At 35.0% G+C, this 22,107-nt stretch overlaps 1 protein-coding gene across 3 annotated transcripts in view; it reads right to left on the bottom strand.

Moving 5' to 3' along the window:
• Snx13 (sorting nexin 13) overlaps positions 1–22,107 on the bottom strand; it is a 94,739-nt gene that overhangs the window by 56,778 nt on the left and 15,854 nt on the right. For all 3 annotated transcript variants that reach the window (XM_028768782.1, XM_028768780.1, XM_028768781.1), the window contains exons 2-5: positions 11,125–11,237; positions 7,457–7,559; positions 4,862–4,951; positions 3,728–3,849 (exon numbers count right to left, since the gene is read on the bottom strand). In XM_028768782.1, coding sequence (XP_028624615.1) covers positions 3,728–3,849; positions 4,862–4,951; positions 7,457–7,559; positions 11,125–11,237 — 428 coding nt within the window. The remainder of the gene's footprint in view (positions 1–3,727; positions 3,850–4,861; positions 4,952–7,456; positions 7,560–11,124; positions 11,238–22,107) is intronic.

Here is a 22,107-nt window from a genome sequence, read left to right as displayed (position 1 = left end):
TGATACCTACTGTAGCAAAAGCCTGCGGATTATTGCACAAGGAGTCTGGCAACTAATACTTTCATCTTCTCATTATTTATAAGGTAAAACTCTTTAAACTTAAGAGCAGTCACCAAAGAAGTAAAAAGGAAAATAATATGCCCTAACCTAAAGAAACAAGTGCATTATGCCCCCAGCAGCTTATATGCTTTGACAAAATGACTGCGGAAACAAGAAAATTAGCTACCCTTCAAACAAGGTGATTGTATTTTTCATTAGCACAAGGCCAAAGCATTACACATTTTTTCTTCACACCTAAGCTCTGTGTGGCCTCATCTCTGTGTCTAGTTTCACAGTCCTATTCCTCAGAACATCCCTGTTTCTAGTCTCCAAACTTTTTAAATACAGATATACACAAAAGTAACACAAATGAAAGCTTTGCAAGCTCTCTGACACACACCCTTATTGTTATGATCACACAAATATATTCTCTGCAATCCTGCATACCTAAGCCCTTGCTAATCTTCACTGTTCAGTTTGCCTCATGTCAGCTCTGTGGACTGGGAGGCTTTTGCTGCAATTTTCAAATGGACTAACTTTTCAAATGTGTCTAGGTGCCACTGAACAAGCAAGCCCTCTCCACTCTCCACACATTTCCCATTGCTCTCCCACGTATACTTCAAAAGTCCAATTTCCACTTTGCACAGAGCTACCTAAAATGGCAGTCCTTCTATGGCACGCTTCACTGACTCTTGCCCACACCACTACTGCCTCAGATTAGGTCAGGTTCTCTAGTTCCATGTTCTGCTTTCACCACACTTTACACTTCTTATTGTACAACTCATAATTAGATATTTTCATCATTAAAACAAAAACAAATCTCAGGAAAGGAAAACTTTCCTTTAATGTCTCTCTACTTTACTTACAGTTTATCCCTCAGTGCCTAAGTAACATGCTCAGCACTGGTCCAAAATACATAAAGACTTACTGATCACTCTCCCAGAGTCAAAACACTGTTAACAGGTGCCTGAAGAATGGGCACATGTAACCCAGGAATACTTGGCTCTTTCTTCTTGGAGGTTTAAACAGCACACATACTGAGAAGCTTTTTGTTCCCAAGCTACATGCCTTTAAAAGGCAATGAATGTCACTACTCTGTGGGCTGAGATTGCACTGATCAATCACTTTGCTTGTTCCGTCAACTCTAGGCAGTGTATAGCTCCTTACTGGTAACATAAAACACCACCACAACCTAGGATTTCTGGAAAAGTATTAGACTGGCACATATATCCTTTAGTAAAACTCATCGATCCAAAATTATTCATACCAGAGAATATCCCAGAATCTGTCTCCTCTAAGAATACTTATAGCTTTGTAAGTATAATCATGCCAATCTAACAATAGCCCTGTTGACCAAAATGGCTATTCAACATCAGATAAGGAACCCAATTCCACACTGGATTCCAAATTGCATAGATGTCAAGGTTCTGGGTTTTCCAAAGAACTTGGATCTCTACATACAATGAGCCCAGTCCTTAGATGAACACACATAAAGCAGCAGCACCCTTTTAGGGATTGATATGAAGAGCAAGAGTGGAGAGCCTTAATCAGGTTCTAATAAAAGTAATAAATGAAACTTTAGGTTAAAATATATGTCAAGGTCCACGGTAGGAAGTATAAAAAACTGAACTCAAGATGTTACCATCTCAGTAAACAAGAGTCTTACTAAAATTTACTTGTGAAGCGAAACATTCAGTGTCAACATATATATTCACAAATAGAAATTTAATAAAAATACAATTTCTGAATATTCATCATTCTTTCACATACAAGGCAAAATATTACATATTAGTTTCAAGAACACTTACCAATCAATATTGAAAGCAAATGAATGTCTTTTCAAAGAGGGTCAAGTGTGGTGGCACTCTGCACCAATCCGTGAGAGGTAAAGACTAGGAATCAAAGGTCAGCATCACCTTCAACCACACAGGGAGTCTGAAACCACCCTGGGACCAGTGGCCTGGTAGATAAAAGCACCTTTTGCCAAGACTAGACTTGAGTTCCATCTCTGTAACACACACACACACACACACATACACAAACACGCACACGTGTACACATGTTCGTACACTAATACAAATAAATATAAATATACAAATAATAAAATAAATATAAAAATACAACCTAAATGAGACATCTGTCTCACACCCTCTTGCTCCAAAGCTTGGGGAACATCAAAGAGGAAGCAGAACAATCCTAACATCAAGAAGAAAGGGAAAGTCTACAGCAACACTATTTACCAGGCATGACAAAGTAGCAGCACACATGGTCATGGAACTGCAGGAACTGCACACACAGGACATGCCGAGATCAGGCCAGCCACAATTTTGTTTTTAATTTTACAAGAGGATAAGAGAACATAAAAAGTCATCTTGGATATCTATATTACTGATTACTATGTTTTTATTGCCTATATAATCTGTGGCTATAAAGCAAAATACACAATTTATAAAATGTATTTTTTTTCTTTAAAATTCGGGAATTAACTATACTCAGCCATATACTGAAAATCCAATAATCACTGCTGTATTTAAGTCACTGTCATATATATTTACAAAAGTAGGTAAAATGATACAGCATATTCTACTTTGATACATTTCATATATATTTAATGTTTCTTAAAAGACTTAATGATAGAGCTAGAGAGAAAGCTCAGCAGTTCGGAGCACTGACTGCTCTTTTGGAGGACCAAAGTTCAATTCCTAGCATCTACACAGCAGTGCCCAATGGACTGGAATCCCAGTTTTAAGCACTTGACACTCTCTTTTAGCCTTGCTGGGCACCAAGCACATGGTACACATACATAAATACAGGGAGAATACCCATAAATATAAAACAACAATTTTAAAAAAATTTTAAATGATGACAATGGTTTCTATTCCTAGGTAAGTAAACTTCCCTTTCTAATGAGACATATAAAAAGCATTTTAAAGAATGTCCTTTACCTTTGTCACAGCCAGGTAATTTTACCAAAAGACTACGAAGACTGAGAGAAGTACAGACAAATGAGCACTAACTATCCAAATGGAGACAGGCTCTGTAGGTCTACCTGGCTATTCTGCAGTATTGGAACTTGCTAGGTAGACCAGACTGGCCTTGAACTCACAGAGATTCCTCTGCCTCTGCCTCCTGACTACTGGAATTACAGATGTGCACTAGCATGTCCCACGGGAAAGTATGGCCAATAATAAAGTACAAGTAGCCTTATTTTAAAACAGAGCAAGGATAAGCCTAGACACCTCCTTAGTATTCATATACAATGGCTAGTAAGCATATGAGAGGATGACCAATGTTAGCTTTCAGAGAAATGCAAGGCAAAATCAAAATGAAATGCTGTCTCACTCCTACTAGGTAGCTACAATCAAAACTGATGGACATACAACTGTTAACAAAGAAAGAAAAATATGAAGTTTCGCATACTGGTAAGAAGAATTAATACAATGTAAACACTTCTAAGAAATTTGCATTTACTCAAGATACTAAATATAACTGAGGCATTAAATATATTTTAGATAGATGCCCAAGAGAAATGAAAATAATTATTCATATAAATAATGTGATCATTATATTCCATAATAAGTCTACTTTTCTACTTATAGTTAAAAATTTCCTTTCATTTGGAAGTTGTTTTCCTGCTGCAACATGACATATCTGAATTTTTTCTATATAACTATAAACAGCAACTTACCTAGTAGCAAACTGGATGAGTGCATTTTGAAGAGTTTGCCTAATTTCAAGAAGAAATGACTCATCATCGCTTAATGTGTAATACCAGTACTGGACATAATCCCTCAAGGAGAACTGGATAACCTACAGCACAACAGTAAAGGAAAACAAGCTTTTAGGATTTAAAAACTAACAGCAGCAAAACAAACAAAACTAAGACTTGTTTTCTTATATTCTTCTTCTACACATCTTAAATTGTGATAATAAATTCCTATCTTCACTATAAAAACTTTATATTAAAAGCCAGAATAAAATATGTTTTAAAACTCCTACTCATTCACTTCTAATTTTTAAGCAAACTAAAACATCATCTAAGACTACTTACATTCAGACAGAGTTTGAAAGGTTTTGGAGTTTGGAAAGAGTTTGGAAACCATTTTCAGTCCTGTAATATGCTGAAAAGTTCAACTCAGTTCAACAGGATGAGACGTAAATAATGCTAACAGGCATTAATGGAAACAAATGCTTTGAAGATGCCCTCATCAGGTCCATTATAAAATCTAACTACAAACACTAACTTAATTCTACTCATACCTTTAATGCAGCCTGTGCCATTAGTCCATAACATCCAGACTATGATTTCTACACGTCAGGTAAGTTAATGGCAGGTTCATTTATAAAATATTAAAAGTTTAAAGTATAGATTATTTAAAATGATTACCTAATCAAAACATTATCAAAAATATCTGTGAGGGGGATATCATTATCTAATTCTAATTAGCATTTTTAACCAAATAAGAGATATGCAATTTTAAGAAATAAAAAGAACTCAAAAGTCTAATTTACCTAACCAATGGGATTGCTCAACAAGACTAACACATTAATATTTTAAATTACAAAATTAGTAGAATATTATTAGATGGCAGCAAAATATTTTTCTAATCTAGAGCTAACCCATAAGAGCTATATCATTAAATAAGCTACCTCATTATAGGTACCTAGTAAGTAGAATTATTAAGTACACAATTCAAAAATAGCATTATCATATAATTTCAAGACATTGCTTAAATACCTAAAAGGTGTACCTTACCATTTGCAAAAGAAACATACATCAAATACAATAGATGGAATTGAAATCCCACATACTGAAACTCACTTGCTGGAGAGGCTCATCAATTATATTGGCACCAGTCAATCTTCTGTCAATCTTAATAGTCCTGGCTTCTCGTTTCATTTCTTCTAAGCACTTAAGGGAAACCGTGATCTGTTACTGAATATCTCCTTGATTTCAGAGCTCTATAATTTGCTTCAAATTGATTGGTTATTAATACTTTCCCGTATTTTCCAGCCATTAAATAACTTAATAAAATAAGTATAAGCCAAATTTGATTTCTCGGAGCAATAGAATTAGATATCCAGGGGGGAAATGCTATTATTTTTTGTTACATTAGCAAAGGTGATTTAAAACAAAAAGATGTGGAAACAGAAAACAATGGTAACTGCCACTGTTCAACCAAACTTTCAAACTATGCAATTAATATTTATGATTTGTCATTTTACTATTTTTATTGATATATTTTTACTATTTTTCCTTCCTTTTCTAGCTACCAAGAGCATATAATCAAATTTATTTTAAAGTTGATTTTAATGACAGACAATTTTAAACAACAAGGAAAACATAGTTATCTACTTTTTCGCAGTCATCATTATGCTGGGAATATGGAAAAATGAACTAAGAGTCTCTTAAATCTAAGAATCAATATATAGTCATACACCAAATAACACTTCAGCAACTATGGGCCAAGCAACTGCGAAATTCCTATCACCAATGAAGAAGCAAAAGAAAAGGAAACTACTTGCTTTGTTATTTTGTTTTGTTTGAGATAGGATCTCACTATATAATCCTGCCTAGCCTAGAACTCATGATGTAGATCAAACTGTCCTCAAACACAAAGATCCACCCTGTCTCCCAAATGCTGAGGTTAAAGGCAATTAAAGGAGTGTCTCACCACAAACAGGTTAGAGCACAATTTCTTTGCTTCTTTTCAGTTTAGATAATGACAATACTTACCATTACAAGAGGGTGGTCAGAGTGTTTAGTATAGAAACATACTAAGCAGTGTGCTGTTTAGAAGAAGGTCATATACCCTAAGGAGGCATTAGGTTTGCTTCTGCATATTCTATGATACTCATACTAATAAAATCCCTTAATAATGTACTGCTTAGAATGTAAACTTATTGTTAAAGAATGCAAAAATATATTTAAAATGCATTCTAAGTATACTATGAACCAATAAGGATTTTTTTCATAGACCATACTTACAAATCACACATTTAAGCAAGTTAAAACTTATAAAATTGATTATAAAAATATAAATATCTTGACTTTATCACTGTGTAAAATCTTAATTCTTAAAATGTTTCCTATTCTTTGTTAAGAACCGTCTAAATGAATGAAAACCACAGTCAGCTTAGAAAGCAAAGGCCTGATTCCCTAGAGTATTGTAACAAAATCAAAGGATATGTAGTGATAAAAGTTCTAAAGGAACAGAAAAGAAGTTCAGGTAATTTAGAAAGTTTTAAGTATTACATCTAGCTGTAGCACTCAAGGTATGCATCTTAGGAAAGTGAAGTCAGTATTCAGAGATAGGTGCACAGCCATGTTTACTGCAGCACTACTCACAAGATCTAAGACAAAGTCATCCCAAAGATGACTAAGTCAGTATAGGCATGCAACGAAGTATTACTGTGCCATAAAGAATGAAATCAGGCCACTTGCCGAAAAATGGGCATATTTTGAAGACAATATATTAAGGAAAATAAGCCAAACAACAAAGGTTTCATGGTTTCTCTCATATCTAGAAAGCAACAGACAACCTGAGAGTGCTGACGGACTCTGAGGATAAGGATAGAATTGGGGAGGAGGGAAAGACAAAGAAAACAGGCTAAAGGGTGAATGTTACAAAAGCATGTTTATACAGAAATCTTATACTGAACTCACTAATGTGTATAATTAATATGTACTAGTAATTACAATAAACAGTATGAAGAAAACAGTTGTAAAATGTATAAATGAAACATCAGCTGATGAACGTAAAACAGAATGGTGTGGGATCTTTTCTTTTCTATAATACAATCTAATATTGTACATTATTTATTTATTCATCTACCTTTTAGTATTAATGTGACTGTAAGGTTAAATTACTGGTATCAATTTTAAGTCATTTGCATCTCTATATAAAATGAAACCCAAATTACACAAAACTTGAAGGTATAGCAACTATGAAATCTATATACCCAAAGAACCCAATATCTACTTCATTTATAAAACCTAATACTTTAATAGAAAAATACCATTATTCAGAATGATAGCTTAACTGCAAACTACAGTTTTCAAAGTAATTAAACAAATGTACATTTTTCTGTGATTCCTATTCAATTTATTTCACTCAAACCAAACAGTCATTGGCATTATTACAAATTCTATAAATGAGCTTGATATTAAGACAAACAAAGTAACCTAACAAATTTCTATCTTTTCTTTGCATTTGCATTCCCATTTGTTTACATATAACACTAAGAAAGTTTTCAAGATGCTGTTTAAGATCTCAGTAAATTCTCAGTAAGATCAAGCAGCTCGCATTAATATCTCCACACACTTGGGACTGACAGCCTTGTTTGGCCAGCCATATGGTTACACTGATCACTGCAAAGGTGTACTGTGGGCTTTGCATTCCGTTACATGACCTACCTTAGGAACCCCAGATGATGTTGGAGGAAGAAACGAGTGTTCACACTGCTCTAGGTATTTTTCTGAGTTAGTTTTCCCATACAGAAGAGTAACCACTAAGCCCCTATGGGGGGAAAAAGGAATTAAAGATTAAAAAAACAAAGTATTTCTATACTTTATAATATTTATTACTAAATATACTTCTCGGGCTTTATGGCTTAGCATTTCTTAAAACTTAAGTCTTGAAATTTTGGAAATTAAAATTGATAGATTTTTGTTAGCCTCTGAAACTTAGAACAGCTGGATGCATTCATTACGAAGTGCTTTTCAAAGTTTTACTCAAATAACTTTTATTTTTAAAACCTTCAGTCCCAAGAATAATGGAGTATGCCTTTAATCCTAGCACTCAGAAAAGAGAAGGGCAAGAGATCTCTGTGCATTTGAGGACAGCCAGGGTAATGTAGAGAGACTCTGTGTCAAAAGACCAAAACCAGTCAAAGCTAGAGGTGAGGAAGGCCAACAAAGAAGGGGGAGGTAAGGTTAAAATAACACTGATGATGTGTAAGAAAGTCATAAGGAATCATATTATTATTTATTTACCTAAAACTACATATAATACATATAAACATCTGTGTGTATGTGTGTGCATGTGTGTGTGTGTTTGTCGTTACAATTTGTGATACATATCACCTGTAGATGATAGGCCCTTGTGTTTTGGTCCTATGTATCAGTTTAATTTGATAATCAGGAGCACTTAAAAATACAATAAAGTAATTATTTAAACTTGTACTCTTAAGATCACGACAGATAAAACACTAATCTTAGCCTATGATGCAAGTAAGAAAGCAAGTTCAAAGAACAACTAGTTGATTCTTTTGGCTGATGCTTAAGTACAACTAGAAGCTACGACTGGCTAGAGGATAGCTGAAGCACTAAATGTTTGACTCACAATCAAGATCTAGGGGCTACAAATTATTAAATAATCCATCTAGCATCTAGACATTGTGCATGTCTTTAATCCCAAACACTTGAAGCAGGTTTAAGACCAGCCTGATCTACAAGGAAATTCCAGGAGAGCCAAGGCTACACAGAGAAACCATGTCTGGGGGGGGGGGGGGGGCTGGAGTAAATAAAAAAATAAAAAATAGACAGAATAAATACAGCAAATGTCCTGAAATAATACTGTAATGATGACATTGTCCCATGATTTAAGAACAAGAATCACCCTTGTGCTTCCTCCTGTCAAAGTGTTTTTCTTAAGACTGCAAAGAAATGATTAGCTTTAACTGTAAGGGAAAAAAATGCCTATATCATCATCATTTTAGATGAATACACTACAGAACATTTTAAAACTTAAGCTCTTTTTAATCAAAGAACCAGATGGGTTGTTCACAGGAAAATATAATCCTTTTAAATAGCAACACATCTTTAAAATTTTAAGAAAAAGCAAAGATAAACTAGCAAATGACTTTGAATTTATAAAATATCATCAGTTGACTCTAAAAATCTATTTTGTTGCTTAAATTTACAATACATTGAATGATATAAAGTTTCACTGAAGGGATAGTCAGTCCACATAATCAAGGTCACAAAAAGAAAACAACCTTGTTGGCCATAAGGAAGCATTCAGAGAATGTCTGATTAGATAATTCTCTTCAACTGGGTTACAGGGGAAACAAAAGACCCTTGTTATGTCAGGGAGCCCCAATATGGTCAATGGGCTAGTACAGAATCACACTAATTCACAGTATAGCATTAGTTTGGAATCCATCCTACAACTATAAACATTTTAAAAAGTTTTACTAACTTCACCACACCTTCCAATAATCTGTCTTTATCTAAAACCTTTATAGAATTCTAAGTATCCAAACCATTTTTGAAAATTATTCCTTGATAAGTTAGCAAAATCAGAAAAAGGTCAATAAAACTTCTAGTAACTCTGTAATGAGTAGATGATCGCTCTTCCGTTTATCAAATTCTGTATGTAATTTACTGTTGAGAAAGAAATCCTTCTCAAAAGGGGCAGTGGTGGCACACACATTTATTCTAGCATTCCAGAGGCAGAGACAGACAGATCTTTGAGTTCGAGGCCAGTCTGCTTGAGTTTCAGGACAAGCAGGGCTACAGAGAAACCCTGTCTCAGAGAGAGAGAAAAGAGAGAGAAGGGAAGAGAGGGAAGAGAGGAGACAGAAGGAAGAGAAGGAAGAGAAGGAGGGATAAAAAGATGGAGAGGGAGAAAGAGAGAGAGAAAAAGAGACAGACACAGAGAGAAAGAGAATGAATGAATGAATTTCCTGCTTACTGTCTTAGAATTCTCACCCTGTCTCTAAGGCTACAATTTCCTATCTTTCAAAAGTAGTGGGAAATATTTTTAAATACTTTTCCTTCAATCTTGAAAAAGGGCTTATTTTAATTATGAAATTAGTAGAATTTCTACCTTGAAGACTCTTAAAGTTTAGAAAAGCATCTCTTTATGAAAAATAATCTTTCCAGTGAGTAAAAGCACTCTTGACCCTGTGGTGTAAAGTGTAACCATGCAACTCAGTGTAGTTAAAGATCTCTTCTGGCTTTGGACCGGAAATATTTGTTTTCAGACATCCTGTACCAATGTTTTCATTAAAGATATTCTGAATTCTGTGTCACCTGACTTCTGTGGCTGAAATAGATTTAAATATTTCAGTTCAAGATATGGCATCTAGGTAATTACTAAAAAAATACTGAATTTAACAAAAATAGTTTTGTGGCAGAACTGCTTAGTATCCAATGGTGTGCTCCCTAGGAACTGGCCACACACAACTCTCAATATACATATACATACACATTGCAAGTCCACCTCAAGGAGAGGATGGGTAGTAGGTATCTACAGAAACCATCCCTTTCATGTCTCTCTCACACTATGTCCAAGTTTACGTGCTCAATCAGCTAAAGCCACCCAAAACTCATGTTCAAAAAATGCATTCAAATGGAGGTTCCAAAAATATTTTCAAGAAGTATTAGGAAGTGTACACTGTATACTAATTACATAAAATGGACTTGATAAACACATGCACAAGTCAACAAGCAAATACTCATTCTAGCCGAGCTACACTGGACAGAGTTTCATAGTCATTCCACCATCTAGACTTTCCTTATAATGCTATGTCTAATAACAAGTGTTATGTGCACAAAGCTATATAACACAGTTTGGCTAGAACCTTCTTTGTAAATGTTTATAACATAAAGAATATTACAATACTATAAATCAAGTAACCATAAAGAGAAAACTATATAAGGAAGTATTTATCCAAACTGTCTGGACCAAAGTAATAACATTTATCTGAAGACACAATGATTATTTGGCATCTAATCAACGCAATAGCATCTCCTTTAATGTAAAACTAGATGTGTTATCTCAGCTAATCATAGTTTCCTAATAGATAATAAAATTCTAACTTTAAACCAAGAATATTAATTTTTATATTATAAAAGATATTTTCATGTTTAGTAATTAAAACTTTATTTCAAAAAATAACCACCACATACAAAAGGGAATCTTAATTTTACTTGAATTTTTTTATAAACTTTGGTAACCAAAATTTGAAAAATAGCATCCACAAATAAATCATAATCCTAGTTCTCATAGTCAATTTGTTTCTACTTTAACAAAATATCACACATAAAATTATAAAATTTTCATTGCACATACTTACCCTCCCACAAAGCAGAGGATATAAAATGCCAAATAAAATATCACAAAGGGTCCAAAGGTTATTAGAAAAAGGACAATGCCAAGGCTTCCCCATCCCCATATGGATAGACTGGCCTGAAACAAAGCAAAGGAACACAAGGGGGGTGCAAATAAGAACAAAGGAAAGAATTCTTTATAGAAATTAGAAAAAGAGCTTTTCAGTAGTTTTTAATTTCTCCTTTTAAACACCAACGATTTAATTTTTTTCATTTTATATATTTACAGTATATTTTAGTAAGCATTAAAGTATTTACTTTTGGAAATATAATATATCCTTGGATGCTCATTTCCAAGAAACAGCACTCAAGAAATTAAGAGAGATCATCAATAAATACTGAGGGAAAAAAGTGGGAATACAAAGTTGCAATAACAGACAGTTATGCAAATTACTGAATGAAAACCTGCAGAAGAAATAAAGTATTTAAGATAATTGAATGTTTATATTTGTAAAAGCATACAGAAAAGTATTGGGATAGCTGACTAGTTTACAAAGTTATTATTAATAATACTTTAAAATTAAATCTCAACTATAACAAACATTTTTAATTAAAATTTCAATATACATTATCTTACTGAAAATTACATTTTTATTATAGCCAACTGCTACACAGAAACTTAAGAAAATATACTTGAGAAAACTCCAAATTCCATCACCAAAGGTAGCCACAAGTTTAACAAAGTATGTCCAAAATCTCCATCTTTTAAATGAAAAAAAAAAAAAAAACCTAGTTATAGAGAAACATACTGTTTTATACAGTAAAGTATTTTTTTGTTAAAGGCAAACTGGATTTCAGCAATTTAAGTTTTAATGAATAAATAAAGATATTCAATTCAAATAGTGTCTCCATAAATTTGCTATGCACTATAATGTATACAAAGATGGTATTTGTCTGACTCCTGCTATCAAAAAGAGCAGAGAAAACTGTATTATAAGACAAAAACAATTAAGACACTGAACTGAAAGAAAGAAGGAAAGAAAGGAAAGAAAGGAAAGAAAGGAAAGAAAGGAAAAAAAGAAAAAGAAAGAAAGAAAGAAAGAAAGAAAGAAAGAAAAGAATTAACAAGATGCTACACTAAACAAAATTGATGTCAAAAAAAAAACTATTGCACAGCAATACATATTGTCGATTATGAATGAAAGGGTTTTATGTAGTCATTCGCCAGTCACTGACTCTTTCATATGTAGTTCAGCATAGTTGAAGGTGCTGATATTCTAAGTAACAAAGCACAACCTTGAAAAGCAGCACAGGCACGTATGTTTATACGGCTCCACAAGATTACATTCTTGAGCGAGTAAACACAAACAAGTGAAAACAGTTCATCAGGACAGCTCCTCCAGAGAAAACAAGCAGCTAGGACTGATTAGAGAACACAGAAACAGGAGGCTCTTCCACAACTGACTTACGAAGAATTTATTTATGACATTGAGTCTTCCTATGAAAAAAATGGATTTTTATTTATTCGTATTCTCTTCTATGTTGTTCATCAGAGTCTTTTTGCCATAACCACCTTCCTGATTCCAGGAGTAGCACAACTATTGTTCATTTTTATTTTTATTATCCTTTTTCTGCATCCTGGCCACTGACATCTCTTAGCCAAAGCCTGAATGATCATAAGTTAAAGTAGACACTGGAAGTAAAGCAAAAAGCACCCTTGTCCCTTTGATCATCACTGAACTCAACACATAGCAACTACATCTCAGCACAGCATTGCCAGATGCCCAGCAACAAGAAACACTCTGTCTCCCAAGGTCCGTCCACCCAAACTGTTTACCAGCTTCCCCGGAGAATTCTGGTAAACTCCCTAGAAAGGTGAAGCTAGACATGGTACATACAAGTATTATTCAGCCCACTTTCTCTAGTGCAATCTAATATTAACATCAGATTAATACTTAACATTAGCATTAATACTCTTTATGTATACAGATTGGTGCTTGTTAGTTTCAGAACTAAATAACATATTGATTAATGATATATTCATAAGTTTTTAAAACAATAAAATAGCTATTCCAGCTTGAAAAACAAGAGAGCCTTCTCAAATACTTATTCACCAGGCTATTTAGTTCTAATTATATAAATCTTCTATTTAGTCTTATGTTTGAATTATATCTTTCTCAATTAAACAAATTTTCAAGGGGCTGGCAAGACGGCTCAGTGATAAACGTTCCTGCTGCCGAGCCTGCAGACCTGAGTTCCTATCTGGGACCTATATGAGAAGAAAGAACTAACTCCTGCATGTTGAACTCTTCAGACACACAGTGAGATGTGTACACACAAAAAATAAAAAAATAAATGTACAAATATATAATATTTGAATTAAAAAATAAATTTTCAAAGTAATCATAATTAATTGGTATTAATTACTAAGATTAATTTAAAAAACAATTAGCTACCAAGGAAGACCCAAAATTTGTCTTAAATCTCAAGTTTTCTGTAATGGGGGTAGGGAAGGAAAATGCTCAGACTATACTCAAGACTGACCTCAAACCAGTCTAGACTAGCTCAAATGCTAAGCAATCCTCCTGTTGAGACTCCTACTAAGTCTTCAGATTCTTCCAAGTCTAACAGTGAATTAATAATACTTCTTACACATAAGAAAAAGTCTACAATGTTTTGCTTAATTAAGGAGAAAAATTTTGTTTTGTTTTGTTTTGTTTGGGTGTGCTGGCTTGTTTTGTTATTTATTCTTTTGCAATTTCATTATGTGTATGTATGCATGCTTTAGTCATATTCTGCAATGCCAAGGATCTAACCCTGGGAACCTGAGCTTATTACATGCTAGGCAAGTGCTGTTTGTTCAGAACTATCTCTACAGACCAGGGAAAAATTTAAAATCCTGCAGAGTAACAAGATTCAGCATGTCCAACTAAGTCACGAAATCATTTGAGTGTTAGTCTTTTACAACTATCTACTAGTTTCAAATTAAAAATTCCTTATTGAAACATTAGAACAGTGCATTATCAAAAAAGAGATTTTTTCATTAAAAATTTTTAACTAATGCTAGTTAATCTAGTTAAACACCTGTAATTCTAATAATTTCCTAAAATGATCAAGAATGATGAAATATAGGATAATTTTGACTATGTCAAAAATCTTCACAAACTCAGACAAATATCACATAAAAAGGATGCCAAAAAAGGGAAAGAAATCAACATTACATTAAATAATCCTTCATATATTACCAATTTCTTTGCTAAATTCACAAATCAACACTAAAATATCCATGCCGGTTTATCCTGGAATCACTTAACTCAAAGCTGGAAACCTGTAAGGCTAGCCCAGGGCTTCCCAAGCTTCCAGCGCCTAAGCTGCAGATTCACAGCGTGTGCAGCTGAGGCAGGGTCCAGGATGGTTTTCCTAACACACTGTAAGAATGGTTTATACTTTAGCCCATTCTATAGTTATAAATCTTCCTAAATCTAGATCCAGAAAACATTATATACAATTCTAAACTCTAAAAGCTTTTGAAAATCAACACTGTACGAAGCACTGTCCATACTACTTAATTTATTCCTTGGAATAACTTAGAAAATAGTGAAGTAGAGGTATACACTGAGAGAAAATGTTTCCTTGGCTCTGGAGTTAAATTTCAACTGTACTATTGATTAGCTGTGTAATCATCACATGCTTTCATTTCATTTCCTCACCCAGGTTATGAGTTACTGTGAGGAACAAATGAGCCCATGCCCCATTGGCCAACGTTAACTCAATCATGACTATCATTTCTATATAACAGTAGGTAAAGAGCAGCTGGAGATGTACAGAGCTCCATTGGTAAATTTCTTCCCAGCACACAGGAAATTCTGGATACAGTCCTCAGCACTGTGTACAACCAGGTGACATGTTACACCCTGTAATCTAGGACTCCAGTGGTGAAAGCAGGAAGATCAGAAAGTTCATCATCCTCAGCTACAGTGAGTTCAAGGAAAAATTGAGCTACATGAGTCCTTGATTCAGAAAGAAACAAACAGTGTGTGTGTGTCACACACATTAAAGGAATTAAGACATAAGGATTTGTCTCAATTTTCAAGGTCACACACCTAATACTGCAGTAGATGACAGTTAATACAGAAAACTCTAACTGGCCAAAATGTCAAGAAGAAGTGTTTGGTGACAAATGGAACATTATTATCGATCCTCCGAAGTTTCAGGGTGCATGCATCATGGAAGAGGGAACAATGTGATAACCATAAGGATGGCAGGACCCTGTAACAAAAATGTGTTCTAAACATGACACAACCATAGCACTCATGCATGCACTGCAGCTGTGGTTACATGCATGAGATGGAACCTCTAAATATTTTCTCATACACGGGGGAGGAACCCCTGAGGCCCCACCCCTCAGTACCTATTGACAGATATCGGTTACTAGAAGAGAAATTGTCCTTTCTTCAGTGGAGTAGCCTGATAGTTTATCCATACTCCAGTATTAAATAAACTCCAACCCACATTCCTGCAAGCAACTCTAATTAAACTCAGTGGGGCACACACACAAAAAGCTTGAAGGTAGGGACAGGTTGTTAAGAAGTTGTTACTGGAGGGGAAAAAAAGATGAAACGTGGAACAAAAGTTGTTTTTCTAAAGACTAAAAGTCCTATATACATGCATGAGATGGTCAAAAAATTTTTTTGTTCAAGACAGGGTTTGTCTGTATAGTTCTGACTGTCTGGAACTCACTCTGTAGACCAGGCTACCCTCTGAGAGGCCTAACAAGCAGCTGAAAGTCAGATGCCGATACTCACACTCAACCGATGGACCTAAGCCAGGACCTCTGTGGTTGAATTAGGGAAAGGCTGGAAGAAGCTGAGGAGTAGGGTGACCCCATAGCAAGATCAGCAGTCTCAATTAACCTGGACCCTCAGATCTCTCAGACACTGGACGACCAACCAGGCAGCATACACCAGCTGATATGAGACCCGAAACACGTATACAACAGAAGACTGCCTGGTCTGGCCTCAGTGAGAGAAGATACAACTAACCCCTCAAGAGACTTCAGGCTCCAGGGAGTAGGGAGGTCTGGTGGGATAGCGTTGGGATGAGGGCATCCTCTTGGAGAAGAGGGAGGAGGAATGGGATGAGGAACTGCTGGAGCGCAGACCAAGAGGGGGATAAGGACTGGACTGTAAAAAAGGTTCAAGAATAATAAGAAAAAAATTATTCAAAAGTCTCACTATCAAGAAATAGAATAAAAAAGATCATAGCAAATAGAAATAATTCATCTTCTAAAACTTTATGTCTATCAAAACATACTTATGTTCAAAATTTGAAGTTCACACATACAGCTGATACTAGAAACTATGTATTTCTACAAAATTACTATATATCTTTTAATATAAAATTCTCAAAGAGCTCACCTCTCACGTCAGTCTGATGGTAGCCGATTGTAACTAAGCAGCATTGTTCATAAATGCACTGCTTATTTCATTTTAGTCAGTCCTAGAACATCCTGGCATGTAAGAAGCGGGGCCAAGTGAAAATAGCTATTTTTGATCAGCAGGTGAACAAGCTGTCAGAACTCCCAGATGAAGTACCCTGGGCTCTGATTTAAGTTACAAGATGGGATAAGCTACTCTCAGAACTATAAAACCAAGTACACTCTTTACATTTGATTGATTGATTGATTGATTGATTGATTTTATGCGTGTTTTGCCTTCATGGGCATCATGTTCACAGAGATCAGATGAGGGTGTTGGATTCCCTAAAACTGGAGTTAGACAGTTATGAGCTGCTATGTAGTTGCTACGAATCAAATCCAAATCCTCTGCAAGAGCAGATAGCGCCCTTTACCTCTGACTCATCTTGTCAATCCCCAAGTACATTTTAATACATTACATGGCAGAGGGTAACCAAACAAATGGAGCCAAGAATCAAAGCTTATACAAATTTAATGCCAATCTAAGAAATTATATATAGTTCAACAACCAAAACAGCCCTAAAGTGGCATTTTCACAAGTCTAGCCTGTCTTCCTCCCACCTGATTCTTTCTATAGTTAAGCTGGAAGCTATTTTCTAGGAATTCCAATTGAGTGTTATCTTGACAAGAGACTCAAGCCTCATTAAGATTATAATACAATCAAGGACTGTTATAAACATGCCAATTTACTAAATATTAATCCATTTAGTAGCTAAAGGGGAAAAATAGAAAAGGAACAGAGGAGAGAGAAATACAGGGCAGGATGAGGGGAAAAGGTTAACAAGCGATGCTAAATGGAAGTGCACCTCTCCACCTGACCATATGGCTTCAAGCATCACATGGTCGTGCCAATACAACCCATGCCAACACCTCACTCTCCAAAACAAAACCTATTCAGAGCTCCATCCTCCTTCTCCCCAGGGAATAACACATAAAAATAGTTGCAACCTCTTGGCTAACTCCACATCCTCTAGCACAATCTACCTAACTAACGTGATTCACAGGAGCAGCCACACAAGCATCTGAAGTATCAATGTTGAGGTAAGGGCCCAACCATCACAGTTTATGCCCCGTAACAGAAGAACAGAAGAATCTTTCACTCATTTCAAGGTACCTAAAGTACCTTTGGGAGGATGCCTAAAGATGGTGATATGGTGTAAGTTTTCAATACAGCTGTTGAGTAGACAGGGACAGAGGACTTGTGAGGCCAGACACTTCAGTCATGCACTTGGATCCAAGCTAACTGACCAGCAGGAGAACTTGATTACAAGGAAATACCCTCAGAGTTTCTCCTTCCTGTTACAACTAGAAGGTGACCACAGTAAGTATATTATATATATATATACATATTGGTTCTTTGGTAATAGAACTTTCTCCTTCATACTTTCTATGATAATTATTTGCATACATGTAGATGACTTCCAAACAAATCCTTAAATTTTGTATTAAAGTAATGGTAATAAATTATCTCTCACAAACCAAGAGGACCCCAAGAATCTACTAATAAAGAAAGTATGTGAAAACAAGCGGCTATGAATTCAGTGGGTTTTAAGAGTGTATTTATTATTATTGTGTATACAACTGATGTGCACAGAGTCAGAGGACAATTCTTCGGAAGGGAGACTTCCCTTCCACTTTTGCATAAGTTCTGACGATAAACTCAAGTTTGTACAGCAGTACCTATACCCAGAGAGCCATCTTGTATCCTCAAATTCTGTGGTTTGTAACAAGAGTTTATCAATTCGGGAATACCTACACAAAGTATAAAGAAACAGCAGGCAAAATAATAATAACATACAGTATTTATTCAGAATACAAACTAAATTAAACAGCATTCTTCCTCCTTGCTCCCATAATGCAAACAGAGGAATCAATGAATTAGGGAACAGAAACAACTAGCATTAAAATTAAATTAAAAATCATTATTTCCTGAATGCTTTCTCTGATGCAGAAAGAACATGCAGACTATATAGAATGCCGATGGGGTGTATAGAAGTAAGCAATCCCGCAGACTTCCCACAAATACTCAAAGTCAAGAAGAAAATAAAATGCACGACTGGTTTGCTACAATTTTCTGGATTTCTGCCAAGAGGTTTAGCAGACAGAGAGGTAGGAAACAGACTAATCAAGAAACTACTAGAAATCTATTGATTATAATAGCTGTCAATAAAAAGTTTTTAAAAAAATAAAATTTTAACACCGAAAGGTATTTGGGTTTTGTTGTTGTTGTTGTTTTGGTTTTCACTTTAATGAACTTGAGGGTTGGAGAGATGGCTCAGAAGTTAAAGGCACTCACTGACTGCTCTTCTGGAGAAGCTGGTCTGATTCCCAGCACCCACAAAGTGACTCACACTATATATAACTCTAATTTCAGGGATACTGACACCTTCTGGCTTCTCTGAACACCAGGCATGCAAATGCTGCAGACATAAATACAGGCAAACTATTCACACACATAAAAAGTAAATAAGTCTTAATTTTTTAAATAATTTGTTTTTATTTAACGTACAACAGTGTTTTGCCTACACATATGTCTGTCAGAGGGTGTCAGATGACCTGAAATTGGAATGACAGGTGTGAGCTGCCATGTGGGTGCTGAGAATTGAACCCAGGTCCTATGGAAGAGCAGCCAGTGCTCTGAACCACTGAGCCATCTCTTCAGCCCCAAATTTTTAAAAAATAAAATTTCAATACTCACGTAAAAACAAAACACACACACACACTCATGCGCACGGACACATACAAAATGACGATGCCCTCATCTATATATTATGCCACAAACGTTGGTTAGTACATGCTATTAAAGAATGCTTACTTCAGAGAAGAGAGAATCTTATGACAAAATTTTCACTATTTAGAAAACATAAACATTATTGGTATTTACAATCATTTCCCTTTGCCAGATTAAGGTCAAATTTAAACTCTTTAGCAATAACAATGATGTATTTCTTATCCAAAAATTCTCTTAAAAATAAATGAAATAAAAAAAATTTAATTGAAAGCAAAAATTTAAATATACCAAAGATTAAGACACTTAAACTTCCACTGTGAGTTAATTATGAGTTAACAGAATTCATTACACCAAAAAATATCAATCTTATTTATTTTGAATAAGCTTTATCTATCAGCATATTTATTCTAATTATTTTCACTAAACAAAATTGTATACTGTCAAAATATGCAGAGCTATTAGAGAAAATTATAACACTCCCTTTTTAAAGGAAATGATAGACAGGTTCTGTCAGGCAGTGGGACACAGGGGACGGGGTGAGAGCTATATATTTCTAAAAATACCTTGTTCTATATCTGACCTTCAAACAGTACAAATATTTTACATAATTATGAAAACTACACTCAGAGAGACTAACCACATATAGAGAAACTCCTTCCAGTGTATTCACAGCATGGCAAACTAACACTGGATCTTTACTGGAAAATAGCCTAAGAATAGCAGCCAAAATACCTCTATCACTTTAAAGAGCCTTAAGTATTTTATCTTTCTGCAAAAAGCAATGCTGGCAATAAAATGCATCAAGACTAACAAATGTTCTTAGGATCAACCCTCAAGCACCAGAAAGTGACCCACTTACACTAGGAGGATCCCAGAGACATCCACCTCTCCCACCCGTGCCATGGTCAGAGCAGTGCCTGTGATGGACTGATCGACTCTGCAAAACATCCCAGTGATCTCTTCTAAGACTGATAACAATCCTATCATTCTCTTAAAGGTTAAGAGAGAATTAAACAACCACCAAGGTCATCAGTGTTGACAAAAATAAAGGTTGTTAAGAAATATTTCATATCATGATGGATATACTGCAACTCTTAATGAATTACATGTCTACATAATCTATCTGATAACCCTTGAACAAAAAAGTAACAGAAACAGATGCCTCATGGAGTAATGCTATACCAACACCACTATCCATGGATTGTGCTACTAGGAAAAATAAAATTAAATGTGAACCTTATTTTAAAAATGCAGAAAACAGAAAATGTTACAAATGCCATGGAAATGAATTAAGCAAAATTCATATGGTAGAAAACACCAGAGGGTAAAAACAGAAGGAAACAAAGTTTCTTCAACAAGTAAAATTCAAGAGGAAAAAATGATGTGGAATAAGAGCAGGAAGCAATCTGTAGATTAAAACAGCATGTACTGAAATTTCTCAAACTGATTTTAAACAAAGTATGGCGGAAAGAAGAAAGCAAGAAGAAGAAAACAAGAAATTTGGTAGTTCTAAGCATTGTTAGAATAATGATATTAATAAGTTGCTATTTAATTTTTAGCTGGCATAATGATATTATAGTTTTTAACAAAAGGAATTTTTAAAATATAGTTTGAAGATGAAATCAAATACCTGAGTTTCTTCAAGATCATCTTCACAGTTCTTAATGGAGAAAAAGTACAAAGCATGGACCTACAATAGGCTGTGGGTTGACAAGCACTTAAGCTGGCATGAGCACAGAGTGCTTGGTACATAGTTCTTCCTACTTCCCTGTTGGTATATTATGTTTCCTACTGTTACACTTGAAATCTTTCACTGGAATATTTTTAAAACACAACAACCATAACACTTAGTTAGATAGTCGTACACTTTCTCTTAAGTAGTCACTGCAGGGAGATAATTAATGCCTAAACATGCTACATGTTTACACACCAGGAAACCCAATTTGAGTTAGTCATTTCCTATGATTAGTTAACTGTGGTGCAACACACATGAAGTATTCCACTAAGAAAAATAGTGTTTTAAATACGGAACTACTGGGCATAATGGAATACACCTTTAGTCCCAGCACTCAAGAGGCAGAGGCAGGTGGATCTTGTGAGTTTGAGGCCAGCCTGGTCAGGTTCCAGGACAATAAGGGCCACACAACAAATCCTGTCTCAAAAACTCAAATTGATGATGATGGTGATGATGATGATGATGGTGATGAACTAAGTACTGAGCTCTAATATCATGTTTTATATATGGGAGAAAGTAAACACCTGATGTAAAAACTACTATCCTTCAAAGACTGTTTTGGATATTTCAGACTGATTGTATGATAGTTAGGTATGTGTTAAGCTTTAATATTGAAAGTATAAATAAAATAGCTTCTGCTTCTAAGGGAAAGAGGATAATATAAACTCAGCACACTGGCTTGTGTCAGAATCTCAACATTAAGGAGCTGGATGCAGAAGGATCCAGTCTGTGGCCTGCATGTCCTAGAGTAAAAAAGAAGATGGGGAAGGCAGCCACATGGCTCAGCAGGCTGAAGACTTCTACACACACTTGGCAACCTATGGACAGGTGAGACTGTACTCCCAGTCATCCTCTAACCTCCCCACACATGCATGGTAGCACACACACACACACACAAACACACACACACATACACATATTACAATAAATTTTTAAAAGATAAAATACACATGTAGCAATATAAAAAGTGCCATAAATCGAATGAGTGGTAGTTTTTAAATATAAGTTAGTACTTCCGACCTGAAGCAATTCTCAAATTCCTTTTTAACTGTCTTCAAACAGTAGTC

The sequence above is a fragment of the Grammomys surdaster genome, unplaced genomic scaffold (genome assembly GCF_004785775.1).
Source record: "Grammomys surdaster isolate TR1022 unplaced genomic scaffold, NIH_TR_1.0 188, whole genome shotgun sequence".
Lineage (NCBI taxonomy): Eukaryota > Metazoa > Chordata > Mammalia > Rodentia > Muridae > Grammomys > Grammomys surdaster.
Note: the sequence above shows the minus strand (reverse complement) of the source record. Positions and strands in the feature narration are given on the sequence as shown.